This window comes from Hydra vulgaris, chromosome 09 (assembly GCF_038396675.1).
Source record: "Hydra vulgaris chromosome 09, alternate assembly HydraT2T_AEP".
NCBI classification, from domain to species: domain Eukaryota; kingdom Metazoa; phylum Cnidaria; class Hydrozoa; order Anthoathecata; family Hydridae; genus Hydra; species Hydra vulgaris.
Genome location: NC_088928.1, coordinates 31,387,501 through 31,405,289, shown reverse-complemented (window position 1 = coordinate 31,405,289; position 17,789 = coordinate 31,387,501). Strand labels below are relative to the sequence as shown.

At 29.6% G+C, this 17,789-nt stretch overlaps 1 protein-coding gene across 4 annotated transcripts in view; it reads right to left on the bottom strand.

Annotated features, from left to right (window-relative positions):
- LOC105844115 (uncharacterized) overlaps positions 1–17,789 on the bottom strand; it is a 35,219-nt gene that overhangs the window by 7,004 nt on the left and 10,426 nt on the right. For 2 of the 4 annotated variants that reach the window (XM_065805355.1, XM_065805354.1), the window contains exons 2-4: positions 17,138–17,209; positions 16,762–17,013; positions 16,509–16,631 (exon numbers count right to left, since the gene is read on the bottom strand). In XM_065805355.1, the coding sequence (XP_065661427.1) occupies positions 16,509–16,631; positions 16,762–17,013; positions 17,138–17,209 (447 nt within the window). Of the gene's footprint in view, positions 1–16,508; positions 16,632–16,761; positions 17,014–17,137; positions 17,210–17,789 lie in introns of those variants that run through there. The other 2 variants (XR_010640808.1, XR_010640807.1) reach the window with 1 other exon arrangement.

The window sequence follows — 17,789 nt, the reverse complement described above, 5'->3', positions numbered from 1 at the left end:
AAGCGGCGTTTGCGAATAGCATTATTTAAACCATGATCGTAAATAAAACATTAAGTAACTCATTGCGTAAATCTTTCAGATCAATGTCTAAACCAGATGTATATGTCAGCACAATATTAAATCACAACATTTCATCAAATAATTTTGGTTTAACTCTGAAACTTTTTTGATATTGTGCAGAAATACAAAAAGACCAAAGTGACGTTCCAATTGCTAGAAACTTGTAGTTATAGTAAAAACATGCACGTTTTTTGTTTAGCTTTTTATAAGAAACCAGTTTATAAGAAACTATTATTAGAAGCCCGAAAATCTAAAAAACTTTTTGTACTAAGCTACTTTTCAATAAAAAACATATTTAAGAGTTCGAGGAATATTTTTCACTACAACATTACACAAAGTTAGCATTATCTACATGAAAAATCATATCAACATTACACGAAGGTTTCATTATCTAAAACTCATCATCTAAAGTAACCAAAAATAGAAAGTTTTTGATTTGTTTTATCAGTCCAGTTATTTTGGTCCTTGCTTTTGGTCCTTGCTTTTGGATTTTTAGCCATTTCCACCAATGCATCATGCACACCTAATATTTGATAACCAACAGCTTTCACACTATCAGTTCTGAAATCCCAATGTTTATCTGAAATAGGGTTTATTAGGCTACTACTTTTATATTGTTTATTGAAAATAGGTTTTAAAAACCTGCCATTGCTGTGTTGAAGCACCAAACAAAAAGCAAATATGATGCAAATACGCCATTGCAAAGACATCCAAAAGACGTCATTACAACCACTGAAGATTTTGCCATCTCTCCAAGAATTAGATTGAAACTGTGAGACATCCAAATGGCACATAAAATGATTTCGGGTTGAGTTCAAGTATACATTTTTTTACACTACAACTGCAGCCTTTCATATTTACTCTGTTATCATATTATTGGCCTCTGCAGTTCTGAAAATTTAAATTCAGGGTTTCAAGCTTTTGTAAGCATGCTTCTGCGAATTCTGAACCAGTGCTGTTATTAGTAGGTAGGAATTCCGTAAAATATTCATTGATTTCTATTGTTCCAAGTTTTCATATTCGTAAATAACAATCACTTGCTCTTGTTGACCAACATCAGGTGTGCAGTCCAAAATGGTGGAATAATATTTCAAAATTTGAATATTATTTAAAATTTTTTGCCTTGAAAAAAATTATAAATAATGTTTCAAAGTGTTAAAACACCGATCAGATTGATTTCTCCATTTTAAATTGTTTGCTAAGTAATAATCATGAATTTCTTTTTTCTTTTTTTTATACGTCGTAAATGATCTTCTAGGCATTAATTGTACTTTCCAAACAATCTAATCTCAAAATTTTTCTATTGTTTGGTTGAAACGGTTAATCGACAGTGCAACAAAGTGCTACATTCTGTTCTGCAAGAAACTGCACAATTAAAATAATTTTTTTTGAATCATTTTTCTAGTGTTGAGTCTCTGTGTGTATATGTGTTGAGTATATGTGTGTATGTGTGTATATGTGTGTATGTGTGTGCATACGTGTGCGTATGCACAGAGCAATCACTCCTTACAGTTGCTGGCAATGTGTTATCCGTTGGGATAACACATTGCCAGCAACTAAAATAAGTATAATATAAATTGTTTAAATTCGTTGTTGAATAAGTAGATTTAATTGTTAGTAAATTTAATAGTATAAAGTTAATTTAATTTAATTTATGAAAACCTTTTTTATCAAGCATTTGTTTGAATAGTTTTTAAGAAACAATTAAATAATATCTTATGTTATACAATAATCTAAAATTTCTATTAGTTTTTTAACAATAAAAAAACATAAAATATGAATTCATGTTGAATACAATTCAAATTATTAACTAAACAAAACGAAAAAAAAAATCAGGAAATTCTGATACTGTTCATCGTTATTTAATTAAGTATCGTTATTTAATTAAATTCTTCATCGTTATTTAATTAAATTCTGATACTGCTCATTGTTATTTAATTAACAGTGTAATATTACTAATAGATCAAAGTAATATGATGCAATAGATCAAAGCAATAATTAGAGAAAAGAATTAAAGTAGAGATTTGTTATTTTAAAAAACGAGAAGATAAAAATGTGTTTGTGATTAAAAAAAAGTGATCAAACGAGAGCAATATAAAGCCAAAATATAACTTGCATTAAATCTAAAGTTGTCCATGCGCTGCTTTAAAACCAATCAACGAAAAAATGCTGTATCACAAATAAAAGACTTTTAAGAAGCCAATTTGTCGCCAACTTGTGATACTAAAGATTGCTCTAGAGCAACCTTTAGTATCACAAGTTGGCAACAACCCGACTCTTTAAAACATTGTAACGAGCGCACTTAATCATGCTTGTTGACAATATATTTGAATTTTAAAAGATAAAGAAATTCGATACTTTTATGATACTTTACTTATTATAAAGAACATATAGCCAAAAATGCAAATACATTTTTTTTTTTCGGTAAAATTTTTAAATAAGTTAAATTTTTTTTTCATTAATTGAAAAAATATGCATTTTGAGACCTAATTGTAGCAAAGACATAATTATGCATACTTCGCTGTAAAGTGCATTATTTGCACATTTAGGATAGAGTGCGTTATTTGCACATTCATACTAGAGTTGTTTAGAATTTTATAATTAGTTTTTTATTCGTTTAATTAAGTTATAATCATTATTTTTCAGTTGCCTGTTTGTTTTACTGTTATTTCATTATCATTCATCATTGTTATTGTTAATACTTTTTATACCCTACTTATTGATATTATTAGCTTTTTACTACTATTATTCAAATAGCTATTTACTTATAATTATCTCTAGATTAAGTCGCTCACTGCGGCATTGTGTAAGTTGTACAAAGAGTGTCTTTCCATTCACAAATGTACCAGATAACGAATTCAAATTAATATTTTCTTCTGACAAAATTCTTATAACTGATGATTTAGCTCCGTCAATAAATCTCTTTCCATCTTCTCATTTAAATAAAGTTTCTAATCAAATTAATGATTATGTTTCATCTAATGTTTTAGATTCAGATGAAGATATCCATGCGTCAATAGACATAGTTTGCAAATATTATGATATAAATAAATTCTATTCACTAAACTTTGACAAAATTAACACTCTATTTTATCTAAACATATCATCTTTGCAAAAACACTTTGAGGAATTAAACAAATTACTATTGTTAATGAGTTTTGAACTTTCCAGTATTGGTATAACCGAAACACGATTAAAAAAAGGAACACAATCAATTCATCTAATCCTCATTGATAACTACAACATTGAGCACATACCAACTAAATCTTCTTGTGGAGGTACATTATTATACTTATCAAAAAAACTAATATATAAATGAAGAGATGATTTAATGATTTATACACCACATTATTTAGAATCAACATTTGTAGAAATAATTTTTTCTAAAAAATCTAATATTATTGTTGGTTGCATTTATAAACACCCTTGCATGGATATAAACGATTTTACAATTATCATGTATGTCCTACTTCAAAAAATTAATGCTGAAAATAAATTGGTTTTCTTACTAGGTGATTATAATATTGATCTGATACAATCAAATAATGACACTGCAATGTCTGATTTTTTAAACTTGCTTTCTTTTTATAATATTCGCCCATTTATCACTTTGCTAACCAGAATTTACTAACCACTCTGCTATAATCATTGACAATATTTTTTCTAATTTAATAACTAATGAAATTATTTCAGGAAATTTGACAACTTCAGTTTCTGATCACTCACCTCAATTTTGTATTTGTCCTAACTTTAATAAGTTATTTATACCATGCAATCACAATTTATATCGCAGAAATTTTAAAAATTCTAATAAAATAAACTTCAAATCAGATTTATTAAAAATTAATTAGGATAATCTTATAGAGAACAGTGATGTTAACTCTTGTTTCCAACCATTTATTTCTGAAACAACCTTGATTTTGAATCGCTACGCCCCACTTAAAAAAATTAGTATTAAGAACTTCAAGAGTCGATTTAAACCTTGGATTACAAAGGGAATCTTAAAATCGATTTAAATACGTAATCTTTTAAAAAAAAAAAAATGTTAAAATCAAAAGATATTAGGAACATAAACAAATTTAAAACTGCTTTTAAACAATATAAATACATGATAATTACCTTAATTAAGCTCAGTAAAAAAAAGCATTTAAAAAAGTACTTTACAGAAAATGTAAAAAATCGTCGCAAATTTGGAAAGGAATAAATAATTTAATAAATGTCTAAAACTCTAATCACTCATCTCCCAACTGTTTACAAGATAATGAAACATATATAACTGAACCAAATCTTATCTCTGAAAAGTTTAACACTTTTTTTACAAACGTCGCACAAAAACTTAAATCCAATATCCATTCGTCTTACATAAACTATACAAAATATCTTAAATATCCAAATTTACATAGTCTACTCCTAAGTTGCATCTCTTATATCTAATTTGAAGTCGAGAAAATCAATAGGCCCAAATAGCATTCCCACAAATATTCTTATCGATTTTAACTATGAATTTTCAAATATTCTTTCTAAACTATTTAATATATCATTCGTAAATGGTACTTTTCCGAATGTTCTAAAATTATCTTGTGTTGTTCCAATATTTAAAAACGGCTCTAAACTTTTATGTACTAACTACAGACCTATTTCTCTTTTATCTAACATTAGTAAACTTCTTGAAAAACTTATGTATTCTAGAGTGTACTCATTTCTTAACTCTTTTAACTGTTTAAATGAATTTCAATTTGGTTTTCATTCAAAACATTCTACCTGCCATACATTGATGAGTATAACTGAAAAAATCAGGAAAGCTCTCAACACTGGTCATTTTGTTTGTGGTATTTTTATAGATTTACAAAAAGCTTTTGATACCGTTGATCATAACATTTCGATTTCTAAATTAGAACATTATGGTATTCGTGGTGTGGTAAGTGACTGTTTTCGCTCTTATCTTACAGATCAGAAATAATTTGTAAGTATTAATGGTTATAAGTCTAATAAATCTGTTGAGTGCGGTGTTCCTCAAGGTTCTGTTCTTGGTCCTCTTTTGTTCTTAATTTATGTTAATGACATAAACAACTTGCTTCTTGTCAATTAATCTTTTTGCTGATGACGCAAACCTATTGCATATCAACAAATCGTATAATTCTCTATGTATAAACATAAATTCGAATCTAAAAGGTATTGGTTTAATGCTAACCTAATATGTTTAAACACAAAAAAAACTGAACTAATCTTTTTTTGATCTTCTAGAAAAAAACACAATCAAAACAATTCTAAAATTCAAATTCAAATTAATAATAAACGGTTATATCCTACAAAAGTTTTTGATTGACTGCAATCTCTCGTGGAATTTTCATATTGATGAGCTATGCAAAAAACTAACTCAAGCTAACGGCGCACTTTCAATAATTCGTCATTATGTCGATAAATTCACACTAAAGAATATTTACTGTGCATTATTTTTATCGCATCTTAGTTACTGTTGTCAAATTTGGGGTCAAAATGGCAACTATCATATCAAAAAATTGATGTCCTCTCAACATCAATCCATAAGAGTAATAAACTTCCAACCTTTTATGTCAGAAACATCAGAATCTTTCAAAAAACTAAAAATTCCTACCTTTCCAGCGCTTGTAAAATTTGCTAATCTTCTTTTTGTTTTTGACTCTCTTAATACAAATTTACGCTCTTTTATAACAGACTTTTTTACAGAAAGTAGAATAATACATACATACTCTACTAAAAACATATATAATGGAAAATTTAGTGTACCATCATTTAAAACTCAGAATTATGGTAAGCATTCTGTTGTCTATTAGTGCATTTGTGAATGGAACAAGAGTCTTGCATGTATAGTGAATGAATTCAAAAAACTACAACTCCAATCACCTTTATCGACTTTTCTTAATTTAAAACAAAATCAATTTTAAAAAATTCTGAGAACAATTTTATTCTGGCTTATTGACATGATTTTCACTAAATATATAAAATATACTCTTATTTTTTTAATTATGATTACTACAACTATTATCATTAACTTCTTGTTTGTTTATTTTTTATTATTATCATCAAAGTATGATTTTTGTATGTTTACTTTGTTTATGTGTGTATGCTTATTATTTATCATATTATATTTAAAAACTGATGTCACTCCTTTGATCAGAATTCTGTTTGAGTGACACCATCCTTATCAATCATTCAGTTATTATTATTAAATACTTATAATTAATTTACTCATTATTATATTTTTAACATTTTTATATATGTATATATATTTTTTATTTTTTTATTAAGCAATTATTTTTACTTAGTACAATCATGTTATGAAATTTTTTATTATTATTATTATACTTATAATTATTATAATATTATTGTATGATTTAAAAAAGGAAAATAAATATCTTGTTGTTGTTGTTGTTGTTGTAATAGAAAATATATTAGCATAAATAAAGGTTTTTTTTTTTTTTAAAATAAACTTAGTAACGCATTACAATAAATCACTTTTATTCAATTATAATCTTTAGGCATTTTGATTTTAAAGACTATAATGATTTCAGCTCGTAGTTTCAGCTCGTATTGATATGTAACGTAGCAGTTTTACATTATTATTTTTTTTACTATTTAACAATATTTGCAATATTGAGAATTCGTGAGTGCCAATATGTTTGTGCAATGTAATTTGCAAAAAAACTTTGTAAAACAAATCTAAAATTAAAAAGTAAATACAATAAAGTAACACATAGTGAAATGTTGATACTTTTATGTTTAAAATTTCTTATAGCTGTAGAAACGGTGTACAGCAGTTAAGCAGCAATTAGGTTTTAATACGAAAATAACCTCTTGCATAATTCACTCAACATAACATGCTTTTAAATATAGGGGAGACCGAAGAGACTTTGAACACAGGGAGAGAATGGACACTATGAAATTTTCTACAATGTTAATATTAGGACAATGATGTATATGGTCGATATGTTGGTAGACATACACTCTTAGTTTTAAAATAGTTAGGTGACAGTTTCCAGTTAAAAACTCTGCAAGAGTTTGTGCAATTTATTTTTAGAACAAAAGGTTACCTGAGAACGTTTAGGAATGTAAGTATTTGTGATCTATAAATGAGTTTATAATGATTCTCTTGATTTTTTCAATACATCTCTTATTTCGGATAATTTGAACAATTATTAAAGTTTTGGAAATTTCTATTTGCATAATCATTAACGGTTGCAACACCATAGTTCCCTTGTAGATTAGTTACGCACGAAGGAATTCTCGAGTTAATATAAAGTATATAAAAGCTGTTGTGCAAAACTAAAGAGTAGTAGTTACTAGAATAAACAAAAAAGAGTTTGACACTTTTAACAAATTTTATGTTTTATTATTATTTTTATCACAGCTAATCAAAAGATGACCAGAAACTATAAGAGAAAAACCAAGCATACATTCTCACCTGAAAAGTTAAGGGAAGCCGTAAAACAAATAATTTGAGTATAAGAAAAAGTGCTGCTAAACACGGTGTTAGCAAATCATGACTCTTCCGCCATATTAAAAAAAAAAAAACATCAGAATATTAATTTAATAACTGTGGGTGGAGCAACTAATTTCAAGAAAAGTTAAGTTTTTTCTCCGTTTATGAAAGCTTCGCTAGCTAAGTATTTAACTAAATACTCATCAATGTTCAATGGTCTAACACCAAAAGCTACAAGGCGTTTAGCCTTTGAATATGTGGAGAGAAATTGTATAAAGTATCGACGAAAATGAAAGGAATAGAATTCTGTAGGACCTGATTGGTTCTCGTCATTCATGAGACGCCATCCTAGCTTATCAATACGATCTCTTGAAGCTACGAGTCTCTCTTGAATGACCAGTTTCATTAGAGTTATAGTAGCCTTTTTTTTAAATAAACTTCATGATTGTGTAGTAAGTACACAATACATTTTCACACCATCCCAAATTTACAATCGGGATGAAATTAGGGGTAACCATAGTGCAGCGTGTTTCTAACGTTATAGCTCAGAAATGGCAGCACCAATTTGGTTGATTTTACGGGAACCATAAGTGCGGCTAGTCATGCCTTACCATCTGCTTGGATTTTTCTTCGCCACCACTTTGAATAAAGGAATATGATGCAAGGTATTCCAGACTCTACAGGACTTGGTTTGGTTAACCCTTTTGGCTGGATGATAAGTGAGAATTTTGTTAAGGTGTTAGAATATATTTTTCAGAATGTCCGTTGTTCTGCACTAAACAAGGACTTATTAATCATTGACAGCCTTGAGCCCCATTTATCTATAGGCAGACTAAATTACAACAAGGAAAATGGAACTGTCTTCCTTATGCTGCCACCAAATACATAAAATAAACTTCAACCATTAGACAGAACTGTATTGGACTATTTAAGCATTTTTACAATAGTGGTCTGGATTCATGGATTTTATCACACTCTTCATTTTATGGGCAAACTTTTAACATTTATGATATCCCGCAAAATTGTCTCCAAGCTTGGGATGGAACTGCTACTCCTACAATATGAAATCTGGATTTAGATGCACTAGTATTCAGCCTTTTGATGAAACTTTTTTTATGGATTAAAATTAATTATCATCTTATGTGATAGATGGGCCAGAAACTTCTCAATCAAATAGCTCTATAACATCTCATAACAGAGTTGATCAATGTGTATCATTTTCAATGATTGGTCAACGGCTTGCAATACCTCCATTGGGTGATGAGGATAATGTTGAACAGATACAAGTAAATACAACTGCTAATAGTACTCATATTGAAACACAACCGAGTTTCTTATCTCATAATGTTACAATTAGTTTTCATTTTCGACGGGAACGAAAAAGGGAAGGGAAAAATAATCACATGAGCATGCATAGTTTTCCTTCAAACAAGTTTAAACTTATACTACGCATGCCCACATGGTTATTTTTTTTTCCCTTTTCCGTTCCTATGAAAAAACGGATGAGTAGAAAACTCACCTTAGTCATAACATGAGGATAACATCAACTCTTTCTAATTTTCCAAAACTATCTTGTAACAATGAAGTCTCAACTTTATCAAAGCGTCTCTAATGATACACATATAACCCCACAATAAATTCATCAGTATCCTAAAACTGCTCCACAGAAGTCAAAGACTAATAACTGAGGACGGCATAAGGGTAAATCTATAGTAGCCACAGATACCCCATAAAAAGAGGCACTTGTAACTGCAAAAAAAGTAGAAATAGCGAAGAAGCTTACAAAAAATTTATTCAAGAAAAAATTATACAGGGAAAAAACTCTGAGAAAGCAATCCTTCAAAAATCACTGTTAGATGAATCAAAAGATTCATCTAACAGTGATTACAAATTTCAACGATTGAGACTACATATAACCTTGATGACGATGGATTTAATGACAGAAATGCTAATACTTTTTATATCATTACCATATCATCATCTTCCCTATACATGCCCAAAGCATGCATAAGTAAGATGATGATGGGGTGACTTCGGACACTTGATTAGCATTTTTTAAATAGTTTTTAAACATTCAAGAAAATCAAGAAATATAAAAAAAGTTAAAATGTTAAAGATACCTTAATCGTTTTAGTTTGACAAAAAAATATGTTACTTTAATATATATATATATATATATATATATATATATATATATATATATATATATATATATATATATATATATATATATATATATATATATATATATATATATGTATATACAGGGCTTGTGATGAAGCGAGCGCGATCGCGCTCCGCTCGTAAAACGCGCCCGTAAACGGTATTTTCAAACTTTCTAGGCGCGATAAACAACGCTCGTTCAGCTTATAACGAGCGTATAAAATAACGCTTGTCCAATAGGGATTATTTTTTTATTTTCATAAAATATTTAAAAAAGATTTTTTATTAAAGAATTTTTTATTAAAAATTCTATTATCATGGCACTAATACAAAATATAAAAAGCACTACGTCGTTCTCTTTTGCATTAACATAATGAATGAGCAGTTTGAAGTCGTTAATAGTCACTAATTTCAATTATGGAATGTGCACGTGGAAACGCAATGTGAATACAAAAATGTGTAAATAAAATAAGAATAGAAAATTAGAAAACCACTATAAGAAAATTGAAACTGCAGAGTATTTTTAATCTTGTGAAAATATCAAGTAAGATTTATTTGATTTATTGTTTGTAATATTCCACACATCGTTTATAATCAAAATAAATATTAATAATACAGTAATTTTTAAAATTAGTTTTTGTTTATAGTAAAGGTTTTTTTATTAACTACTATTTATTTTAACTCAAATTTAAAACGATTCTGTTGTTTAGAATGTTCGCAATCGCATTCGAAAAGGAAACAAAGTAATGACGTCAACATTTATTAAATGGAAAGTTATTATTCTAATTTATTATTATTTCAAATTATTCTTGTGTTATTTTTTAAGATAAAAAAAACGTAATTTAAAAAAGAAATTTTAGAAAAAAATTAAATAATTAATTTGAATAAAAAATGTCAAGAAATATAAAAACCATTAACCGTTAATTAAGTTTACAGCGTAACATTTTAAAATACATATATCAAAACAACGAATAAAAACTATAACTAATAAGTCACTAAATTATACTTTAATACAAAATCAATAAGAAGTTGCGTTTTTGTTTGATATTATTTTTTTATAACATAAATAGTTAAAAATAAAATCGCGATCTGACAATATACAAGAAGTTTGGAAGTATAAAAATCTACTTCGTTGAAGTAGATTCATGAGTGTGATACTAATTCAAACATTTTTGACGAAAGAATTATGTAACAAATAAAAAAAGATATAAAAAAATAAAAAGCTTTTTATGAGCATCGCCTTCAGCAATTTTCATGATCGCGCTCGACGACGTTATTTCGAGCGCACATAACCACGCTCGATGAAAACGTATTCTAATTTTACGAGCGCGATATAACACGCTTGACGATTTTCTTTATCACAAGCCCTGTATATATATATATATATACAGCTATGCTCAAATGTATGGAGCACCTATTTGTTTAAATATATTTGTGTTTAAAAAATGAGATATACATGATGAATTTTTTTTAAAATGGTATTTTATTTGTTTTTTACGTTTAAGCATTAGTAAATCATTTAATGCATGTTGAATTTGCTTGTCTGGGCATGATTAGACTTGTCTTAACTTGTCTACATACTCACTTAGTATAAATTCTGTCGAATTAAGATATTCATTTCATTCTTATCTTAAACGTAACTATTGTCAGCCGCTCATTATCTATTGTTTAAAAGTAGTGATTTTTTTTATCGTTCTTTATTTATTTTCATTATGAGTAAAACACGCGAACTTTCTGTGAGTGAAAGAAGCCAAATTGTGATACTCCATAAACAAGGACATTCCCAAGTGGAAATTTCAAAAATTATGAAATGCTCAATGAAAGCAGTGCAAAATGCTATAAATAGATTTAGTGAAACTGGTTCATACGAAAATAGACCAAAAACGGGAAGAAAACGTATACTTTCTCCTAGAAACCATCGTTTCCTCAACAGGATTTCACTTCGAAATCGGACCAAATCTTCTAAAGACTTGGTTAGCGATCTGTGGGAGCACAGAAAAATTCAAATTTCTGCTCCAAGTGTTAGAAGATACTTAAAAGAAGGTAATTTACATGGAAGAAGGGCTCGCCGAAAACCATTGCTGACTGAGCACCATAAGAAACTTCGTTTAGAATGGGCTAAACAGCACCAAAATTGGTCATCAGAAGATTGGGCCAAAATTATTTGGTCAGACGAATCAAATATAGAGGTAAGGCATCATTATGACTTACGGTGTAACCAAAAAATAAAAATAAAATATCATTTCGAAAATATTCCTTTAAGTACCTGAAATTTTACATGTTGAAATTTATAATATCAAATTTGTATTCCTTTACTTTTTTGACCTAGATTTTCGGGCAACCTGGAGGCACCTTTGTAAGACGACGACCAGGCGAAGCATTTGAGCCGGAATGTATCATCCCTACAGTCAAATTTGGCGGTGGTGGCACAATGATCTGGGGTTGCATGGCCTCCAGTGGCGTAGGTGAAATATTTTTATGTGAGGGTAGGATGAATGCAGAGCGCTACATTACCATGCTAAATGAAGTTTTGGAGCCATCAATATTGAAATTATTTGACGAAGATGTCCCTCAATATTATTTTCAACAAGATAACGCTCCTTGCCACAAGGCAAAAAAAAGTTTGGACTGGTTTTCAACAAATGAAGTTCCCCTCATTACGTGGCCCCCCCAGTGTCCAGATTTGTCACCCATAGAAAATTTGTGGTCTATTTTGAAGAGGAAGTTGTCAATTTACAGATGTAAATCCAAAGAAGAATTTAAAGCGAAAATTCTGGATGAATGGGAAAAAATACCAGCGAATGTATGTAAGGATCTTGTGGACAGCATGCCCAAAAGACTACGTGCGGTGATCAAGGCAAAGGGAGGTGCTACAAAATATTAATTATATTAAATAATATTGTTGAATTGAAATAATTTGTATCAAATAAACACATTCACATTTACTATTTGTTCATTACTTTTGAATTTTAAATAAAATATAGGGGTGCTCCATACATTTGAGCATAGCTGTATATATATATATATATATATATATATATATATATATATATATATATATATATATATATATATATATATATATATATATATATATATATATATATATATATATATATATATATATATATATATATATATATATAACCCTCGGAATTAGGATCGGCATTCGACAATGCCGACCTGAAAATGTTTGAGGTCGGCAAAAAATTGCTGACCTCGTTTCTATGTTTTATGGTAAGACCTTTGTATCAAATAATTTTTGCCGACCTCATTTTTCCTAATTCCAAGGGTTGTATATATATATATAAAGACCACACTGGAAAAACGATCAAGCTGCATTTTTGCATTTTTTGGTTTTTTGCCCCTGTTATATTCGGCTGCAGCTAAACTATATAATAATTGACTATATAACCAGAAAACCAATCGAATTACACAGATATTTAGCTTTCAAGTTTATCTGTCCGCTGGAAGAACGATCACATTGCTCGCTTTAAAGCATGTGACAACGCTAAACCAATCAGAATCGACAAAATTATAAACAAACCTTTTGAAATGGCGGATGCATCTGATTTTCCACAACTGGCGGACAAGCCAAAGAAAAGAAAATCGTTAGGTTCTAAAAAAGATAAGGCGAAAAAAGCTCGACTTTCAAACTACACAATTGGCAATAACTGCCAGTGCACATTTTTGCAGTGCTTCGAAAAAACAAATCTTGAAGACAGAGCAGCTCTTATTAATGCATTCAATACTTATCCTTCAAAAGACGAACAAGACTCATTCCTATCTTCTCTTATTATGACAAAGAAAGTGTTGAAGAGAAGACCTACTCATCGTGAAGGGGAAACCCAGTTCCATGAATTTAGCTATTCTTATCATGTACGAGTTCTGCATGGTGGAACCTATGTAGAACAGAAAGTCTGCTTCAAAGCCTTTATTGCCTTGTTTGGCATTACAAACAAAAGAGTACAAACCATCAAAAAAGCCTTAACCTCAACAGGTAAGTAGCAAAATATAATTATTACACAAAGTATGCCTATTTAAAAAATGTATAATTGTGATAATTATTATAATAGTTTATATTATCATAATTATAAATTGTTGAAAAGGCATCTATACATATAGCTATTTCTGTATTACAAAGTTAATCATGACTAGATCTGGTACTGCTAAATTAAAATATTATAACAATCAGTTACTAGATGTAGTCACACTTTATTTTGTATTGCAAAAATATCATAAATTGCTTATTACTTAGATTATTACTCATAAATTATTACTTAGATTAGCTGTAGACTGCAATAATACCAGTTGACTGTTTTTTTTTTGTACTATGGCTAAACATCCAGTAGAACCTCTTTTTCGAGTTGATGTTTGTGTATTACACCTTTTTCACACTGTCTAGCAACCTGTACTATACAGATAGTGCAATACCAACTTATAACAGTTAAATTAATAAACTGCAGAGCTTAGACTAACTAACTATTAAGCACAACTTAGACTAACTGTAGTCATAAAGGCTGACTGTTTATGGAAAGATATTCACTAACTTATAGCCTATAGTAGCACTACCACTAGGAGGATTAATTATGTTTTTTGTTTTTTTGAGTAAGTGTGGACTATTCTTAATTAAATGGGAAGGGCAGAGAAAGAGATTCTTTTGTTATCAAAATTTTGATTTGTGACAAAAAAACTTGTATTCACGAGAAATTTGTTTATTTAGTAACAACAGGACAACAGTTAAACAAAAATGTGCAACTCTTACCACCCACACACCACTCCTTCCCTCCAATCAACTTATCCGTTTCTATTACTCACACTTAAAAATGAGCTTTTTTTACAATAGGGTGCCCTCCTTAAGATACCAGAGGGAGACATAAGAATAGGCCACGCAGGCTTCCTGACCATGTGACAGCAGCTATCCGAGCACACATACTAAGCTTTCGTGGAAGACATTCTCACTATGCGCTTGGCAAAACTAGAAAGCTGTATCTTTCAGCAGAACTTAATGTCAGCAAAATCCATCCCTCTTCCGAGAAACACATCCTGACATAGAGATAACTTACGAAACTTATCGCAGATTGTTTGTTAAGGACTTTAATATAGGGTTTGGATACCCAAGGAAAGACACTTGTGCGACATGTGACGAGTTAGTTTTAAAAATAGAGGAAATGTGGAAAAATATATCTTAAAGAATGAAGGAGACGTAGATGTCCTACGTGTGGAAAAAGAAAAATTGACCAAACAACATGAACTTCACTTACGCAAAGCTGATACATTTTACACAAGAAAGTCGGAGGCACGCAACTGAAGCGGTTTAGGCAAAGCGGTTTCAAGCAACTGAAGTGGTTGAGGCAATATCATTTGATTATTAAAAAAATCTACCTATACCAAACAAAACGTGTAGTGACGTCTACTACCGTCGCCAACTTACTTTTGTACCTTTCAACATTCACGTGCTGTCCATAAATGATGTATACATATATACCTACGATGAAACCAAAGGAAAAAAGGGTGCAGATGACGTTGCATCAATGTTGTATCATTTTTTTATAAATCATCTTTCAAGTAATGTCACTGACCTTGAGGCTTTTTGTGATGGGTGTGCTGGACAGAATAAAAATTTCATAATCATCCGTTTCTTCCACACAATGATCCACACCAACAAGCGCTTCAAGACTGTCAAGCTGACTTTCCCCATCAAAGGACACTCTTACATGGAGTGTGACAGAGACATGGGCCTGGTAAACCAAAAGGCTGATGTGGAGTTGCCAGAAGACTGGTGTAGAGTCCTAGAAGAAGCTAGAGCTAAACCAACACCATTCAATGTTACTCAGTTTTCTCGCAACCAGTTTTTGACCTTCACTGACCACATGAAACTAAACTTTAAAGCGACATGTCCTTTTCTCACAAGACCAGTGCAGGAAATCCTATTTGAGGCTCAGCATCCCAAATTGGTGTCATATAGAAATAATTGGAATGGCTCAATGAAAACCGCTGTATTAGCAAAACCCCAGAAGAAGGGATCAATTCTTAGAAATCTTCCAACGCTGATGCAGCTTTACCCTAATGATCTGGCGATCAGCAAAGAAAAGTATAAAGATCTCCAGGTTCTCAAGCGCTTTTGTCGACCTGAAAACCATGCATTATTTGACAACCTTTCAACCTCAGCTACAGACATCATTGAAGGTTCTGAAGGAAGTAGCTTGGGCACTGATGATTAAAAACAATTAACTTTTTATTTTTTAACTAATCTTGATCACAATTACTAAAACACATCTTATTTCTAGTTAATAACGTTTAAGTTTCCTTCAATTTATTGTATTAGCTATTCTTCTAGACAAACAATAGATACACTCTACACTGCACCAGCTAAAATTGTAATTTACTATTTTACAAACATTTTTTGAAAAAAAAAAGAATGTAAAACGGAAAACGATCAAGCATCAAAAAGGTGTGCCATCAGTAAAACAATAACAACACCATTATTACTAAGTAATGTTGACAGCAAAACTTTTTTTTTTATTAAAGATCTTGCTCAAGTAAATAATAAAAAAGAGAAAATTAAAAAAGCTTAACAAATAAGTGAGCGATGATGTTTTGAAGTTTAAAATCTAATTTACTCAAAACAATAAAAATGTAGCTTGATCATTTTTCCAGTGTGGTCTTCATATATATATATATATATATATATATATATATATATATATATATATATATATATATATATATATATATATATATATATATATATATATATATATATATATATAATATATAATATATAAATATATTATATATGTACACAGTTAATATACATTCTAACCTGCAACTAAACACCCTTGCTTAAAAAAAACTTCATCTGCGTCCACATTTTTTATGTAAATTCCTGCAGTGCCAAAATCTAGTCCAACGCAGTCGGCTGACTTTTTTTCAACAATAACTTTTTCTGTAAATAAATTTATATCATCCTTAATTTATCAATCATCTAAATATTTATCTTTTAAAATTGAACTTTTACATAAACGTTTCATTTCATTTTTACTACAATTTAGAAATTCTTGTTCAGTAATGACTACCTGTTGGAACTAGATTACAATCAGTTTGGGCTCCAAATGATCTGAATTGTTTTATTTGAAGGCAGTTTAAAATTTCAGAAGAACAGATTGAATTGATGAATTTTCCATCATTTTTTTTGTAGTTTTCGACTAAGCTAGAGTCTTTAGTCAGATTAGGCATGGAAAGAGATTTTTGAAGCTGAAGTATATCTGGAAAAGGTACGATTGATTCATTACAAGGTGGTATAAATCTTTTGTCTTGTCTTTCCCTCACTAATAAATAAGCAAGCAATACTACGCTTTAAATTTTTTAGCGAGAACAATAATAATGAAAAGTTAAGCCACTAAACATTTGATGTTTTTATATTAAAATTCAAAACGAAAGTTAAACTATTACCTCTGCATATGAAATCCTCCTCAAAAAGCTTATTTCTTTTTCCTTTTACATGTTCCAAGTTCACTTTCGAATCTATGTTAGATAAGATATCATAACAATTATTACATAAAGTGCACAATAAATTTTTAGACTTTCCTAGAAATGGTGTGATTTGCATGCCTCTACACATAAAGTTATTTTACATATTACACCATGCGGTAATCGTAATCGAAGAATTGAAAAAACCAATACTATATAAAAAAGTACAAAATCATAAAAAAAATTTTACTTTCTTTCAGATTAGAAATAAGAAAAACAACTGCAAATTACACATTTAGCATATACAGTACACATAAACGACACTATTTCAGCTGTTTAGCCTTGTGTTGATCAAATATTTATTAATAAACAACCCAAGGAGCACAACATGTTAGAGCAATGTTGGTCCAACGATTTTGACGTTGTTTTGACAATAGCCCAACGTAGTGTTCTGCTCGGTGAGCCGCAGACCGTATAAAGAATTGCTTATTTTATGATATGTCTACTTACACACATGTTTAGCTTCTTTAAGATGTTTAATATAAGCTAAAGTTACCTTTATTTACAAAAAAAACACATACTATAACACAATAGATTATTCAATTGTGTTACAGATATAGAACTGACGCACGAA